Source organism: Perca flavescens, chromosome 10, assembly GCF_004354835.1.
Source record: "Perca flavescens isolate YP-PL-M2 chromosome 10, PFLA_1.0, whole genome shotgun sequence".
Taxonomy (NCBI): Eukaryota; Metazoa; Chordata; class Actinopteri; order Perciformes; family Percidae; genus Perca; species Perca flavescens.
Window position 1 is genome coordinate 16,011,937 of NC_041340.1, and position 16,998 is coordinate 16,028,934.

Sequence of the window (16,998 nt, forward strand, 5' to 3'; positions counted from 1 at the left end):
GCAATAGAGCTGGCATTTCACACTGGCCTGTGAACAGCCATTCATTCAAACTACTGTTTAACCTGACCCCTGGCCAACACAGAAATCAAGATGAGTCTGGCAGGATGTATTTAGGTAACTGGCCTCTCTCTCGGCAGCTGTCAGTTACTGCACAACTCTGTCTTTACTTCAGTTAACATTATATTCATGTTATTCTTTAAATGCAAGATGTTTCCTATTTTGTAATTTACTGTGCCAAATTCTTGTGAATATTCCTCAAAAGCATGTAATCAATAGGCCACCCAATAAATAATGTGTCAAGTGATGGGTGTAAGGGGCAATAGCTCCCTGGGGAACAAGAGACACCACAAGACCCTTCGTCTGGGTCAACTACCCTCGAGCCAGGGCTGAGAGAAGCAGCCACATGACCCTCTCGCTTCTCAATGGACTGCTCCTCCCCTCTACCTGTACGTGGCTCGGATCAAGGTGTGGGGGCTGCATATCAAACAGACTGGGGCCTTTGATGTGGATGGAAACACAAACACTGATTTGAGCAGAGTCGTAACAGCTTATTTGTTCCCTTTAGTCATTCATTGAGCTGCTTGTTGAATGTGTATGTCTTCAAAGGGTTGCAGCATGCACCGGTGGTACAGTAGCCGAGGAGGCCCTGAGAGCACCCTGGCCTAGTGGTTTGTGGGAAGGCCATCTGGCTTCCTGTTCCTTCGATTTGATATTGATTTATTGGCTGTACATAGAAAGATAAGGGGGCACCAGCTGCCAGAAGTTCTCCTCTGCATCCTTACAGACAATGGGCCTCCTGGTCATCTACATCCTGACTAAATAGGTAACGCATCATTCCTTGTTAAGTTTTACAAAGCAAATAGAAATCACACAAAACAATATGACAATTTTTTTACAAATTCCAAATTAAATTAAATTAAAATAAAAAATCCCCACAGCTGTTTTAAAAAAGCAACACCAAACGCACAACTCCATTGAAAATTTCACCACACATGGGCTAATATTAATCCCAAATTAGTATAATAATGTATGGATCAGCACTTGAAACAATCATAACACAAATTTACTCCTGAAGACTACACATTTACTGCCGATTTGACACTTTATAGACTGTATTTAAGCACATTTACTGGTCTGCAGGGCTGAGATAACAGTAGTTTCGGTGTTTGTTGTATTAAAGACTGTTCCCAGTAATGAGGTGCAAAATTGCATTTACTATTCCTAACAAACCCTGACAACCTTTCACAGTTTAACCCATCACAGAAACCATTAATTCAAAATTAGGCTCCTATGCATAACAGGTCTACCATTCCTGTTAAGTGAGCCGGGGAGTGCGGCAGTTTGGCCTGAGCCTTGTTGGTAGAGGTGTCAACATGGTGCCAGAGTGAATTGTACTTATGCCTGATTTTTCTCACCAATACACACCCCCACCCACCCACCCCCCACCCTTAGAAAAGAGACACACTCAAATACAGACAGGCTTTGGTGTCACCCACCCCAGCCTGTTCCCTTCCCCCACCCTTTCTTCCCTTTCCCCTCCCCTGCCAACACAAGCCTGTGATGTGACTGTCTCAAATAATGAGGTGAGAATTTTATTACACCAGTCTGTGAGGATGACAGCGACTCAGGCCCTCCGTGCAGCCTCCCTGGTATCAGGCGCCCTCTGCTGAGCTCATGCCAGATGACTGCTCACAGTCTCGTCCAGCAATGCACTTCAAAGTGGGAGATCAAGGGTTGACTTGCGCATGATACCCAGAGAATGACAATGCCTCAGCTAGCCTACACCTACTGCTACGTGCCAGTCCCAGAGACACAAAGGCATACGGGCTGCTCCCGCACTGCTTTGCTGCAAGGAGGAAGTTCTCATTCAGGAGGGGGATATACATACAGGAAGAGTGCTCTATGTGTATTCTCTATGAATACTGGTGGGTAAAGGCAAGGCTGAGACAGAGTGGCAACAGATCCTTGGTGGTGTCCTGTTTGATTGCTGAAGCATTAATTGATAAGATACAGCGTCACACTACTTATCTTTAGAGAAAAACATCCCATTATCTTGTGTATCACAAACCACACACACATATGACAGTGAGATCAAAGAAGTTTCAAAGCATTTTCAAAGTGGGCTCTTTTATTGCTCTGGGGAGCAAAAAATGTAAGCCTACTTCGGCATTCTTCTGTTGGAGCACAGTTATGATGTAAATTAGCCCTCTTACCAGCCAATAATCCTGGCTCTCAAGATTGTATTGACTTGCATGTAAAACGGTTCAAATACCCCTGAACTTTAGATTAGATTTAGATTGGATGTTATCAAACATTAAACATACAGCACCCTATTACTACACACCATTAAACATAAAACAAGAATTGGGCATTGGGCAGAAACAAAAGCAGGTGGAGAGGAGGTAGGATACAGCCTACAAGAGAACATATTTATAGTGCAGTCATTTTGCATTCAGTGCCTCTACGGCATGGGAAAAAATGACCTCTTATAAATATTCCGGCTCGCCCTCGGGACCCAGAATCGACGGCCAGACGGGAGCAACTCAAAATCAGAGTTTCGTTGGTGTGAGGCATCCACAGATATCTGTCTGGCCTTCCTGAGTATTGCACTGTCAAACAGATCATTGAGCTGCTTTATGGCCTGCCAATCACCTTCCTTGCTATTTTAACAATTTTGGAATGCTTGGTTTTGTCTTTTACATTCAGGTTGCCATACCAAGTAGTTATATTAAACTGTAAAATACTTTCTACCAGGCCCCTGTATGCCATCTTAAGTATGTGTTGACTAACACTGAAGCTCTTCAGTTTCCTGATTAGAAACAGGCTCTGGTTGGCTCTCTTAAAAATACTCTCTGAGTGTGCATTAAAACTGAAGGTTTGATTTTGCCCAAGTACTTAAAATGTTCGACTACTTCCACAGGCTGGTTGTAAAGTACAACAGGGGTGATGTTACTGATCCCTCTTGGTTTTGTTTGTATTATATGTTTTTGTTTTGGCGACGTTAATTTCCAAATAAGTAGTCTGACACCGGTCCTGCAGTAACGTGACCTGCCTGAAGTAAGATTTGCCTGAATAGCTTATATGAACTATAACTTCAGTATCTGCACATCTCAGGGCAGTAGTCTGCACTCATTTCTTAACCATCATTCCAATAATTTCCACTGCATCAAAATTACTTCAGTTCTTTCAGAGGTGAAAGCCAGTATCCCATTCACTCACACACACACACACACACACACACACACACTTTTTCCACCCCAGTAGGCAGCTAGAGGGGGAGTGAGGGAAACGTCTTGTGATCAGGCTGTCATTTCCTCTGGTTGGCTCTGTTATTCCAGATAGCCTTTGTGGAGGAGCCAAGTGGTCCAGCCGCAGACAGAAGGTGGGCTCCTCGCATGCATCTGAGGTTGTCAACCCGGCAGGGGAGAGAGGCACTGCTGGCAGGCAGAGACCAGGAGAAAAACAAACACTCTGCTGAAACCAGACAGAGACAACTACTCTGCTGATGAATACAGTTAGACAGTAAATAATTTGTCTTCTTGGTACAATAAAGAAAATATAATGGTGCACAGTGGCACTGCAGATGAAAAAGCAGGATAATACAATTATCTTTGCTTTGGTTTCCAACCCGCTACATCTCCCCTCTTATACTCAGAGCATCAATGAACAGACGGCTGGTTGAAAGTGCAGAAGCACTTTATTAATCCCTCAATGGTGAAATTCAAATGTTGTTTTTGTTGCATTACACAAATAGGCTCAAAATACACACACATGCACACATACAGGATCCATGATAATGCATTACAAAGGAGCCGTGTCAGAGCAAAGGGGAAGCCACGTCGGCTGGTCAGTTGGGGGTGCATTGCCTTGCTCAAGGGCACTTCGGCAATGCCCAGTAAGTGAACTGGCAGCTCTCTAGCTACCAGTCCACATTCCAAACTTTGGCCAAGTCCACCCCGGACTGAGCTACTGCCTACATTTACATTTTGAAATAATAGAATGCCATTTTGGCCAAGATTCTCCTAAAAATAGATATTTGTCTCTCAATCAAGTTTCCTAAAAAAAAAAAGAAAAACATAAGATATAAAATAAAAAACAGTATTTTAACTGGTACTTAGAGTAGCCTCCAAAAAACATGGTATTCTATTATTTCTACCCCACTTGCCATGTAGAGAAATCAAAAACTTGGAGTATTGCACCACCTATAGAGACATATAGAGTCAGCCAACCAATCCCTAAAATATAAGGTTACCATCAAGGGCGCCCCTCAAAAGGTCACCTGAAAATATGAGGACTGGTTTAATTCAACTACTTCACTGTTTCTTATCTATTAGAAGTACGCCAGTGACAAAAAGATAAAACTGCACGCAAGTTTGACTTCCTTCACTGTTATCTCTGCACCTACTACAGTATATGAATACATTTATGCAGTTTTGACCATTAAGATAAATTTAAATGGTGTGTCTTGTCTTACAAGTCCCTATTTAATAAATTAATATAACATTCTGGATGGGGCCCTTCATCATAATGAGTACTTTTACTTTTAAATGGTTATGTCCATAAGTGGAAGAAGAACTCAAATATTTACTCTCTACTTAAGTAAAAGTTATATTAGCATAAAAAATAAAGTAGGCTACCAAAAGTAAAAGTACTCATTATGCAGAATGGCCCATTTCAGTAATATGTTATTATTTCATTGGATTATAAATATTGATGCATTAATCTGGAGGCATCACTAATTGTGCCGGTGGTAAAGGTGGAGCTAATTTCAACGAATTGACATACTGCTGGGTATGCTAGTTGATTTGTATTAATAATTTGAAAATTTAAAGTAACTAACTAAAGTTATTAAGCAAATGTAGTCAAGTAAAATGTACAACATTGGCTTCCAAACTGTAGTTAGGTAAAAGTATAAAGTAGCACAAAATATAAATACTCAAGTAAAGTACCTCAAAACTTTAGGCTACTCTGTAAATGTGCTTACTGGTGGTTACATTCCACCACTGGTCCATATTGCTGTTAATACATTTACCCTACTAGTACTACCTACTTTTGATTGTAATAGTGTAGTAGTGATACTATTACTAGAATAAAGGGTGTGGATACTCCTCTTCCACTGTTTATACGTATGAGGACACATCTGGGCCAAGGACAACACACTGTACTGTGTGTAATAATGGATTTGAAGGCTTCCGTGATTTGAAAACCAGGTCAAAGAGCGCCCCCTAGTGTTACCGAGACGTGGCTCCAGCTCACCTCCAGTAAACAGTGACGTGTTTTTGTCACATAACACCGCTTGGTGGGGACAGGAGACGGAGCTTCCTCCTCTACTGTACAGTTACACGTTTAACCTGCGTAAACAAATCATTTCTTACCACTCAGAGAAGACTAACATTATCGCAGGAAGCAGACAGTTCATCGGCGATGGCCTCGGTTAAAAAAGACAACAGACTGACGAGCTCTCAGAGCTCTATGTGCGTCGGTTTCGCCGGGTTTTTCAGTAAAACCGTCACGTCGCCCCTTGAGGTGGTTAAAATCAAAAGTCAGGTGGGAACTTTTTACTGCAAGAAGGGTTTCTGGCAAAGTTTTCTCCTCATCTACCAGAATGAGGGAATTCGAGGATTTTGGAAAGGAAACCTCGCCTCCTGTCTGCGGTTGTTCCCCTACACCGCAGTTCATCTCACAACATACAAAAAGTAAGTAAAGGTTTAATCTAAATCGTTTTGTCTTATATCGACCTAAAACATCTCTTGTGGATGCGTTTCATGTGGTTTGCTCAGTGTTTATGCCAAACAATAGGTAGCCCATCTATGATGCCAAACTAACGTTAGCTTGTTAGCCATCTTGGTCAGCTGATACGGAGTTAGCAAGTTTGTTTGTCGAACAGTGTAAAAAACAACAACAACAACAACAACAACTAGATAACACATATTAACATCAGTAGAAGAATATGTGGTAATCAGATTAATTGTTAATGGTTTGACATAATATAATAACTAAAGTGTTCGTTTAAATTATCTGTTTAGATCATCCATGCAGCTAAAAATGTACTTCCTGTTCTACCGCAAACATTCTATTTTATTAGCCAATCAGAAGGCTGCATTGGCTCAGTCGATACTTAAAGCGACAGGGGTTATTCTTGCTCTGAGTTTTGTCTCACAGGTATTCGCCTATCCCATCCCCGATATTAGTGACCGGAATGAATGATAAGTTGATCGCCAATAGTCGCTGTATATTGAGTTTATAACTATAATATACTACTATATTATTTTAAGCAAAAATGCCCCAAGACCGGGGTCTCTAACATGGTTATCTAGCTTTCTCTTCGATAGTAAATTGGCCGGGGAGTGCAACTTTTGGGTCTAATTACTCCGCAGCGCTGTGAAGTAAGGTCTGGCAATGCGAGACTAGTTTTGGTCTCAAAGAAAAGCTGGAAATGACAACTTCGGCTCTGGAAAGGTGTGATGGCCATGACCATGTTTTCTGAACTTTTATCAAACGAATGATTTATTGATTAAACAGTAAACATAAATGAATTAATAACCAAATGTGTGTGAGTGTCTATTCATACATATGTTTGTTGATTCCTGGAGAAGAGGACATTTTGTTCTCATAATGTCGGAAGAAGTGTTGCCTATGAGGTTGAAGTCAGGGCATATGCCGCTCCTGTTTCTGTCGGGTTACTACAAGACAAAACATGCCGCAATGCCTCCGGTAGCATGTCTGATACATTCAACATGCAGGGAGCGAGGACCCACTACAGTGTCAGTAATCCAGCGCGCAGTCATAAATATTTAGTGTACTTACTGTAGTGAAGCTGCCGCAGCCGGTAGGTACCCTCATGTGTGCGTGCAAACACCTGCCCTTTACTGTAGGCTACTGTACAGTGTGTTCCAGAAAAAGCCCTTTTAATCTTTGTCACACACACACACACACACACACACACACCTGAACCCAATGTGACATCTTAAAATGTATTGTTCTATCCAAATGAACATTTTAGATTTAGTCATCTCTGTTTTGATCTTGGTGAAGCCTATGATTCTGTGTTGGTTGTCAGATGAAAGTCAGCTGACAGTCAAAGAGTTCAAATTAAAGGGCCATTGTACTGACAAAGGGCTAAGGTACTGGGCACATGATGAACATTACAAATGACTGAGCGACAGGGTTTGAATGACAAGGTCTTTACCTTGTCATGATGTCAGCATTCAGCAACTGTTCTTTTGTTTGCCTGATGATATATTATAATAATAATAATAATAATAATAATAATAATAGGTTTACTCTTCATCACACCATATATATAAATAATGCCGGTAAACTACTCAAGACAAAGGACAGAACTATTCACTTTCTGATCAATGCAGTCCGTACACTTAATTTTGCCATCCTCTGTGTCCAGGTTAGTCCACCTTCACATGGATGAACTGGGCTTCATCTCTCAGTGGAGAGCCATATTCGCCGGCGGACTGGCTGGTATTGCTGCTGCCCTGACCACGTACCCTCTGGAGGTGGCCGAGACCAGGCTCATCGTTCAGAACTGCAGACAGCCCACATACATCGGCGTAACTCACACTCTCTCAAAGATCTACAGGAATGAAGGGCTGCTTGCTCTCTACAGGGGCTTTTCCCTCACTTTATTGGGTGTGTTTGAATATTCCTAGCAGGCATGTAGTTCTAATGTTTCAAAAATATTTAATATCCACTCCTTATTTATCTTCCTCCTGACAAGAGTTTTCGTCTGCAGTCTTCCCATCATTTGCAGCACACATTTCATGAATGATACATTTTACTGTAACTTACAGCTCATTTCATTTGTATACAGGTGCATTTCCCTTTTCTATCGGATGCTATGCAGTCTACATGAACTTGGACAAACTCTGGCAGGAGCCTCCTTTTCGCTTCACTCCCCTTCAGAACTTCATTAATGGCTGCCTTGCAGCGGGAGTGGCCCAAACACTCTCCTACCCTTTTGAAACAGTTAAACGGAAGATGCAGGTAATTTACCACTCAAACACTTTGCTTTCTTCATGTAGGTTATCTTATTTAGGAGAAACCTATTAAATAATTCCAATAATTAAAATAGGATAATTCATACATATGACATCAACATTCAAGTTGCTGCTCCTAGTCAGTTAGTCAACTAAGGGTCATTAGGCTCATGATCAACTGAGAATGTTTAGGATCTTTTAAAGGGAAATATAAATTGGCAAGATTTCTAAAGATCTCTCTACGTGACAATGCAACTGCATCAGAATCGGATCAGAATCAGAAAAACTTTATTGCCAAGTACATTTTTTTACATATACAAGGAATTTGTTTTGGTGTCGTAGGTGCATGTCAGACATTATCTAAAATAAGTTAAACAAACAGGTTAACAGAACAGACAATATAAGTATAAATATATGTGTATAGGGACAATGCAGGAAATAATTTAATAGGTGTTTCAATTAAATTAACTAATCCTCTTTAAATGTATCTACTATGACTCGTTAAAAATAATTTCTCATCATTCTTAGCTGAAATGATTTGGAAAAAACTGTAAACACAACAGATTTACAGTAGCAGGTCATTTGTGCTGGCTGTATTACCACATTTAGTCCACAGGGGGCAGTGGGCGTGTACCTAAATTAAGTTTAGCCTTTCTTGGTCACTCAATGTTTTTGAACATTGAAAGTTTCAATTCTTATATCATTAGCAGTTTTTAAATTGCCCCTCAAAATAATTGAACCTGCTGTGACTATTTATAGAATTGGTCTGCACCCCTTTCCCCTGAAGTGATGTTTGAGATGCCTTCCGCATGTTGGGGAGGACACACGGGGAATAACAATGGCGCTGCAAAGGACAGAATACTACATCCAGTTTGATCAGCCTATTATTAGCTACCACGAGGTTAAACAGCAGCTGGGAATGTGAATGTGTCCCAGGTCTTCTGAAGCTATAGATAAATTCTCTAAAGATAGCCAGTTACTATCAGACAGCAGCAAGCAAGGTGAGAGTTGCGTATGTCCAGTTCACTAAACCATCACACCCATGTCACCTTACTATAAAGAACAATAATGATTCAGCTCTTGTCTATGTCTCACAGTTAAACATTAAAAGTCAGGCAGAGAATAGATGATAGGGAAACCGCTGAGGATGTTTGCAGAAGCTTAGGGTAGCTAAGTATTGTTTAAATCACGGGTTAGCTTAATGTTTCTTCGACAAATGAAGCTGTTTGAACAGACTAATACCCCAATGGCTGCGTGTTCCCTTTGGGAACCTTAAAACTTCTAAAGATACATTTCCTCTGTCACACAGCAGTCAGCCTGTAGAGTTGTCGGCGTGACTGTCTCTTACAGTTTGAGCTTTGATTTGCTGTTAACTTACATCATTAGATATCTTTTCTTAAAGTTTCCTCTTACTGTTAACCAGGTTTGCTCCCAAGTTTCCATCTCCCCTGTGACTGTATTTTAACCACCAACAACCTCTTTTTTTTATTTATTTTTTATTTTTTATATTTTTACTTTACACTCAAAAAGACAAAACATTGTGTTTATTATATGGTTATCTTGTCCCTATATTTAATTTAGTAACAGTGTTGTTTATTTTACTTATATTTAGCTGATTTGTGCAGGTTAATTGCCATAAAAGTCAAATCAGTACACCACTAATTAACAAAACAGTGCTGATATATAACTTAATTTAACCTTCCTCAAAATTGCAATGGGTTCCATCTGTGTTGTCATGCTTCACTTGACCTTTCTGGTTATTACTTTACAGACACACATAATGACATTTTTCCTGATTCACTGCTGTTCATTTTCATTCTTTTCTCAGGCGCAGAGTGCCTGTCTTCCCCATTTTGGTGGAGTTGACATCCATTTCAGTGGAATGATGGACTGTTTCATACAGGTTGTTAAAAACAAGGGCGTCCTCTCACTGTGGAATGGCCTTACTGCCAACACAATAAAGGTACCTTTTCACTTGTTTATTATTATTATTATTATTATTATTATTATTATTTATATCTCTACCATATATTGTATTCTCTATCAATCATGTGGATAAAGTACTGGTCTACTTTATCTTGGAACTGAAATAACTGCACATGCTCAGGAACGTGAGTGACTTTATGACGGTGAGAGAATTGTAACCCATGGCCTACAGAAAAGGGAGAGTGAGGACAGGGTGGGGGGCATGGAAAGCAATGTTCAGTGTGAAATTCATAGATCCCGTGCAAGGTGAGCAAAGTCTGTCTCTGGAACAGCATGCTCCATTCTCCTATTTCAGCTGCAAATGTTGCAGTAGTTTGACGCTGTTTTACAAAGCGAAGGCCTTGTTATGAGCATTTTTTTTTTTTCTTTCACCAAACTGTCAACCTGAATGAAAATAAGTTGTAGACACATTAAGGTTTTATTTGATAATACCCAAACCAGACCACAACCTTTTCTGTGTGGATGTATGGTCAATTTATTCACATAAAGTGTTGGCAGCATCACACTGAAAGACACTCATCTCTATTTCCCAACCTCTTTCCTCACAGATTGTTCCCTACTTTGGCCTTCTTTTCACCTGCTTCGAGATGTGTAAGCAGGGTTGCCTTTACCGCAATGGGTACATCGTCTCACCCCTCAGCTACAAACTTGCACCGGGGGTTGACCAGAGCCTCGGGCCGTACGAGTTGGAAGACGCAAAGCGCTACTTGAAAAACAGGAACTTTGGGTCAGGGGAGTCGTCTTTCAGAAACCGCTGGTGAAACTTGACATGAGAAGATATCTTGTGTAAAACACTGACTGCTGACCACACTTGACCAGCAAATTGAAATACTTGTGTCTATGATAATTGCATAACATTTCAGGTTTCATGTCTTGATAGAAGGCGTTAGCCATCTATTTAAATGATGTCCTGTCAGCAACGGTCTACCTCTTTCAGAAACATTGTTATTTTATCTGATAGTATTATTTCTTAATGAAATGTTCCCTCACCCTTCCTGTCTTTCTATAACTTTTCTTAACCAAACATTATGTGCCTTGAGCAATAACTATTTATTTCAGGGCTTATTTCAGTTATTGACGTCAAATGGTGCCATACTGTAGTTTATCAAAATAACTTGCAAATGCGCTTTCACTCCACTTCTTGTGTGATACATTATATTTTTAATGTATAATGAATGGAGAAATGTTGATGCTTCTTATGTTTGAGTATGATCAATCACGTAAATGTGCTAACATTGATTGTGATGAAAGACATGCATAAAACATAAAAATTTCATTTAGACCAATTTTGCTCCAAAGGTGTTTTTTTGTATGTTTTTGTACATCTTTAATATATTTATAATATTGCTTAACCTTGAGTTCTCATTGCTGAGGACCACTTTCCTTTTTTTCATTTTTTTTTTTACTTCAGTGAATGACTCCATTTTGACCTATAGTAAAATGCAACCTAATGTCTGCACTTTGCTACTAGTGTACTTTGTTTCCAATGAATTTCCGATTTCAATCAGGCCGACTTAATATTTAGATAATATGGTTGGATCAGTCAGCTGATTCAATAATTTCCTCCTCCATACTGTGGGAACTGAATGACAACTAAAGGACATTAACAGATGGGATGACCTTTACCCACCATAGCCTTCAGGCCTCAGCTGCTTCAAAGTGACATTTGACATGACTTTGAGCCAAATATGATCCAAAAAACTTAAAATAATGGAACAATTCTGTTAAGCTGTGATTCAATCAGAATATCTATACAACTAATTAAGTAGAATAGTTAAACAGTTTGGTCTTGTTGTGAGTTTACTTGGGTCATGAGAGAGCACCAAATCTGAATCAGAGGACATCAGTTGACCCTGCCCACTTCTACAACAGCAGACCAATCAGACGCGAGAGTCGAAGTTCACGGTTTCTCTCGCGTTCAGTCTTCTAATTAAATCCCCTCTCTTCTAGTTAGCAGTCGGCCATTTCAACTCCACCGGCAAACCCCACCGACTAAAGTAACAGGACTGTGTCTGATAACATCTGAAGATGAGTGAGACAGCTATTTCCTTCGCCAAGGACTTCTTGGCTGGTGGCATCGCCGCTGCCATCTCCAAAACAGCTGTAGCCCCCATCGAGAGAGTCAAGCTTCTTCTCCAGGCGAGTGCTAACAGAATGATGTCGCATGACTCTTTAATTAGTTGCTGCTGTTAATTAGATCCTGTCGTGCTCGTGTGTGCAACACAAAACTGTCGTTGTTAATTTGCAGCATGTTCATTCAGTAATTTCTAAGGGATGAAGGGTAAGTTTAACAACATGTAATGATACACTGTGGTAAAGGACATCATAAAGCTGATATATTGTTAAAAGTAGAAGCTGGAGTGTAAACCTAGTGAGTTAAAGCAGCTCTGTCAGAGTTTGCTGCAGGCACAGACAAGCAATGTGGCGCATCAGACCTGTTACGTAATACACCCTGCCAGTAAGCTGCTGTCTTACCACGCAAAAAATGCAGTGTTCTAAAAGCCAGACAGGGCCATCTACTGTGACTATAGTGGTCGAAAGTCCACATCTTCCATGACAGGTCTTTAGTTTGGCTTGACAACAACCAGCCAAGGTCACAGGAAGGTTTGCGCCATGGCTCCACTGCTGCATTGGGCCTGGGCTCAGCAGAAGCAGGAGGGGCTGTGAATTGTTGAATGGTTGCCATCAGAGTTGTACTAGTTGCACATGGATAGTAATGTGTCTATCAGACAGACACATAGGAGTCATGATTAGACAAGTTAGAGGGTTAACTGTAGATGTTCATTTACACTGATGAAGAAATAGGCTGATGTCAAACTTTATCTGCTTATCCTGCCTTTATATTATAATCTGTAATGGCTGTATCTCTGCTTTAATTACAGGTACAACATGCCAGCAAACAGATTACAGCTGCCACACAGTACAAGGGCATTATGGACTGTGTCGTCCGTATCCCCAAAGAGCAGGGCTTCCTCTCATTCTGGAGAGGGAACCTCGCCAACGTCATCCGATACTTCCCCACTCAGGCCCTCAACTTTGCTTTCAAGGATAAGTACAAGAAGATTTTTCTCGATGGCGTGGACAAGCGCACACAGTTCTGGAGATACTTTGCGGGTAACCTAGCGTCTGGTGGCGCCGCCGGAGCCACTTCCCTCTGTTTTGTCTACCCCCTCGACTTCGCCAGAACACGTCTGGCTGCTGATGTCGGCAAATCCGGACAGGGGCGTGAGTTCAAAGGCCTGGGAGACTGTTTGGTGAAGATCTTCAGGTCTGATGGCCTCAAGGGTCTGTACCAGGGCTTCAACGTGTCAGTACAGGGCATCATCATCTACAGAGCTGCTTACTTTGGCGTCTACGACACGGCTAAGGGTGAGTTTTCATTATCAGGTATTGAAAAGCTTGATGTACCTTGTCTCAGTGGAGCCTTTTGAGACTTTAGTTAACCCTCCCGATTTCTCTTACAGGCATGCTTCCAGACCCCAAGAACACACACATTTTTATAAGCTGGATGATTGCTCAGACTGTGACTGCGTGCGCTGGTTTTGTGTCCTATCCCTTCGACACTGTCCGTCGTCGTATGATGATGCAGTCTGGACGGAAAGGAGGTAATAAACGCACACAACATATCAAAAGTAGAATTTTCTGTTTTTGCTGCTGATACTAGAATAAACGTGTGACATCTTTTGTAATTCTGTCACCTCCCCCCGCCCCCACCCCCTCAGCTGACATCATGTACTCTGGCACCATTGACTGCTGGAAGAAGATTGCACGTGACGAGGGCCCCAAGGCCTTCTTCAAGGGAGCCTGGTCTAATGTGCTCCGAGGCATGGGTGGCGCCTTCGTGCTCGTCTTGTATGATGAGCTTAAGAAAGTCCTCTAAGTTGCTTTTTTATGTTCACTGTTCATGTTGTGAAATTTTACTGTAACATATCTTGTACATTTCGGAAGAATTTAAATGCCAGGCTATATTTATAGGGACCAACTAGTATTTTTCTACTAGTTGCACAGGGGGAATCTGTTATGCGCTTCTCTCTTGGCCCATGTTTTTTTTCTTTTGCCTCTTACCAGAATGTCATTCCCTGAACACAGGAACCTTGCCGAAAAAAGAGAAATAAACACAACCTACTGAGTGAATCTCCTTCCTGGTTTCTGTGGTAGAATGTATGAAGGGTAACCTTACAGACGGAGTGACGGAGTGTCGCAGCTCACGTGCTGCTTCCAGAATCCATTTGGCAGCGTCCTGTGTGATTGTAAGCTTAGATCTGCTGAGGTCTCTCAAGTTGTAGTTTGAGGCGAGCCAAAATCAGCTGAGGAAGTTGACTTCCTGACAATATTTCAACCAAGGCATACTTGCAGCAAAGTGATACGCAGGAAGTTGCAAGCTTTACCGGTGTATTTCACATATTGATGTATAGTCCGCAGACTTTCTGCAGAAAAGCAACCATGGATTATCTGTCGCAAGGTGGATTAATCCAACCTTCTAAATATACTTTCATCTCCTGCCAAGTGTCTTCTGACTCCCAACTGGTGTGACTGAGAACTTTAACCTTGAGCTGTTTGAACATTCACCAGTATGACACACCTGCTCCAGTTATTTATTATCACGGTCAAGGGATCTATAGAGCTCTTGTCAAATTAAAGTGTGTAAAAACTTAATTGTAGCTGTGTATTACAGTAAAGAAGCAAAGGACTCCTAGGGTTCATGGTTAGGTTTTAGGCTGGTGTTGTGTATTTTAAGGGATGCCATAAATTGAATTCCTCCTGATTCATGATCTTGCCAGCTGTTAAAAAAGCGCATGATTATAGCCTACACAGGACAGAACATGTCCTTTTTAGTGGTCATTCTATAATAGCAGATTGTAGTCTTTGTCCGAGTGCTGCCCGTCCAAATATGAGGTCACAGGGCCACTTGGCAAAAATGTCAGTACAGCCAAGTTCTGTGTCTACAGCTGACAGCTGAGTATTCATTCACTGTGGCTGTAATTACCCTTATTGTAAGTGTGACTATAATAGTCTATGAGAATATGTTATATTAGGGTCTAAAATATTAGTCCAGCTTTGAACCATTATTTGCTTTTGCAGTTCATCAAAAGTTTATTTCTGTAGTATTTTTCCCATGTGACTCTTCACTTATGGTTAAAATGAAAAGTTCAAAATCATTAACCAAGGAGCTAAAACATTGTGTTCTCTCACTGCATTTAGTGTGATTGTCAATTAGACTTACTACTTGTAGTAAGAGTAAAATGCCAGAAAAATGAACTTCTGAAGCTGATATACATTGAGGTGAATGTGTGTGGTCATCCTGTGAACTTAAACATTAAGCAGTATGTAGTCCATGTGTTTTGCACACTTAACCCAGACTGATCTTGAACGGAGGAAATAGACTTATTTTAGCAACACTATCAGATTACATGATTTACTCAGCAGGGTGTAGTCTAATCTCCTTTTAGTAATTCAGAAAGTCTTGGACGTAACCAATAACCCAGGGAAATCAGTTTTTAATTGTTTTGACCACTCCATCCCCAAAAGTCCCTCTCAGCAAGTAGCACATAGTTAATCCTAAAATCAGCAAGCCTCTTTCTACAGCTGCTCTATTACAACTTTAACAAGGATTAGTGAGTCTGTCTGTGTATCTTAAGATACGCTGTGCTTCCTCGAGGTCAAGTCGGGGTTAACAAGTCAGACAATGTCGCCTTTTTCAGTGTTTTTTTTTTTTTTATTAGTAGGCTGCAATTATACATTTATTAATATTTCTCAGTATTTAGAGACCATAACTCTTCAAACCTATTGTGTTTATTTAATGTTTTGAGTCTCTGTTAGATATTCCTGCAGATTGTGACCTCATTATTTTGAAATGTATAAATAAGTCACATGAAAACCTATGTAGATAACTGCAGACCAAACCAAAAAGTGTGACACACAGTGATTGAAAAGGGTCTCAAAGATTAAGGTCAGGGAGAGTTTTATTTTCAAATGAACATGGTGAAAAACAATTCAAATTAATTTTAGTAAACTCTTAAGCCCTTATATTCTGAAGGTCCCTGATATTGCAAATAGAAACACCTGCTGTAACTCCTTTGTGTTTGACGTTGAGGTGTTGTGGTCCAGTGGTGGAGGAAATATTCAGATCTTTTACTTAGATTTTTTTACTTAATAATAATGTAGCAATATCACACTAAAATATTCAGTTAGAAGTCCTGCATTCAAATTTTGACTTAGCTAAAAGTACATTGGTATGAGCAACAAAACGTACTTAAAGTTATCAAAAGTAAAAGTACTCATTAGGCAGGAGAATGGTCATTGTAATGCTACCGTATCATATATTTTCACCTGTTGTTACTATAACATTACTATTAATGTTGTAGCCAGTGGATGCAGAGCTAATTTTAACTACTATGTATATTTTACTATTTGGTGATTTTCTATTTTAATGTTAATCTGAAATGTAAAGTTGTCAGATAAATGTAGTGGAGTAAAAAATTAAGTATTTGCCTCTGAAATGTACTGGAGTAGAATTATAAAGTAGCTTAAAATGGATATAGGCCTACAGAAGTATAAATATTATAAACAAAATGTACTTAAAGAATCAAATCTAAAAAATATTCATTTTAAGCAATTATATTATTAGATTACTATTACTAATGCATTCATGTGTAAATCTACATTGCAACATATTGATAAGATCATTTGTTTTACGTGACTATTAATTGTCAAAATAATGCAGTGAAGTAAAGGTATATTAATATATATATATATGTTCTTAAAAGTACTTGAGTACAATACTTTAGTTACAATCCACCGCTCTTAAAAGGGTTTGATAGTCAATGTTTACAGATGGAGGTCTACGGATCACTGGAGCTTCAGCACTTCACATTAAAAGCCTTCTGTCAGGCGGCCTGTTGCGTAATTTCAGCTGTGAGACTGAATTGCATCATAAATCCACCGGGTCATGACCTCAGTGATTTCCACTCATGAGGAAAAACCACACAAGCCAGTAGGGTTTTTTGATAGTTTGATTGAT

General features: G+C 40.2%; 3 protein-coding genes across 3 annotated transcripts in view; 2 read left to right on the forward strand and 1 right to left on the reverse strand.

Annotated features, from left to right (window-relative positions):
* lnx2b (ligand of numb-protein X 2b) overlaps window positions 1–6,866 on the reverse strand; it is a 32,032-nt gene extending 25,166 nt beyond the window's left edge. Inside the window, exon 1 of the mRNA XM_028589111.1 lies at window positions 6,808–6,866. The gene's annotated coding sequence lies outside the window, so the exon portion shown is untranslated. The remainder of the gene's footprint in view (window positions 1–6,807) is intronic.
* slc25a43 (solute carrier family 25 member 43) lies at window positions 5,232–11,263 on the forward strand. Its single transcript, XM_028589113.1, has 5 exons — window positions 5,232–5,696; window positions 7,403–7,644; window positions 7,826–7,998; window positions 9,820–9,954; window positions 10,526–11,263. The coding sequence occupies exons 1-5, from the start codon at window positions 5,425–5,427 to the stop codon at window positions 10,736–10,738; spliced, it is 1,035 nt and encodes a 344-aa protein (XP_028444914.1). The 5' UTR covers window positions 5,232–5,424; the 3' UTR covers window positions 10,739–11,263.
* A 607-nt stretch (window positions 11,264–11,870) lies between these two features.
* Window positions 11,871–14,111, forward strand: slc25a5 (solute carrier family 25 member 5). The gene is made up of 4 exons (XM_028588997.1): window positions 11,871–12,116; window positions 12,860–13,346; window positions 13,442–13,582; window positions 13,700–14,111. Exons 1-4 carry the CDS (start codon window positions 12,006–12,008, stop codon window positions 13,855–13,857), a joined length of 897 nt encoding a protein of 298 aa, XP_028444798.1. The 5' UTR covers window positions 11,871–12,005; the 3' UTR covers window positions 13,858–14,111.
* The last annotated feature ends 2,887 nt before the right edge of the window (window positions 14,112–16,998 follow it).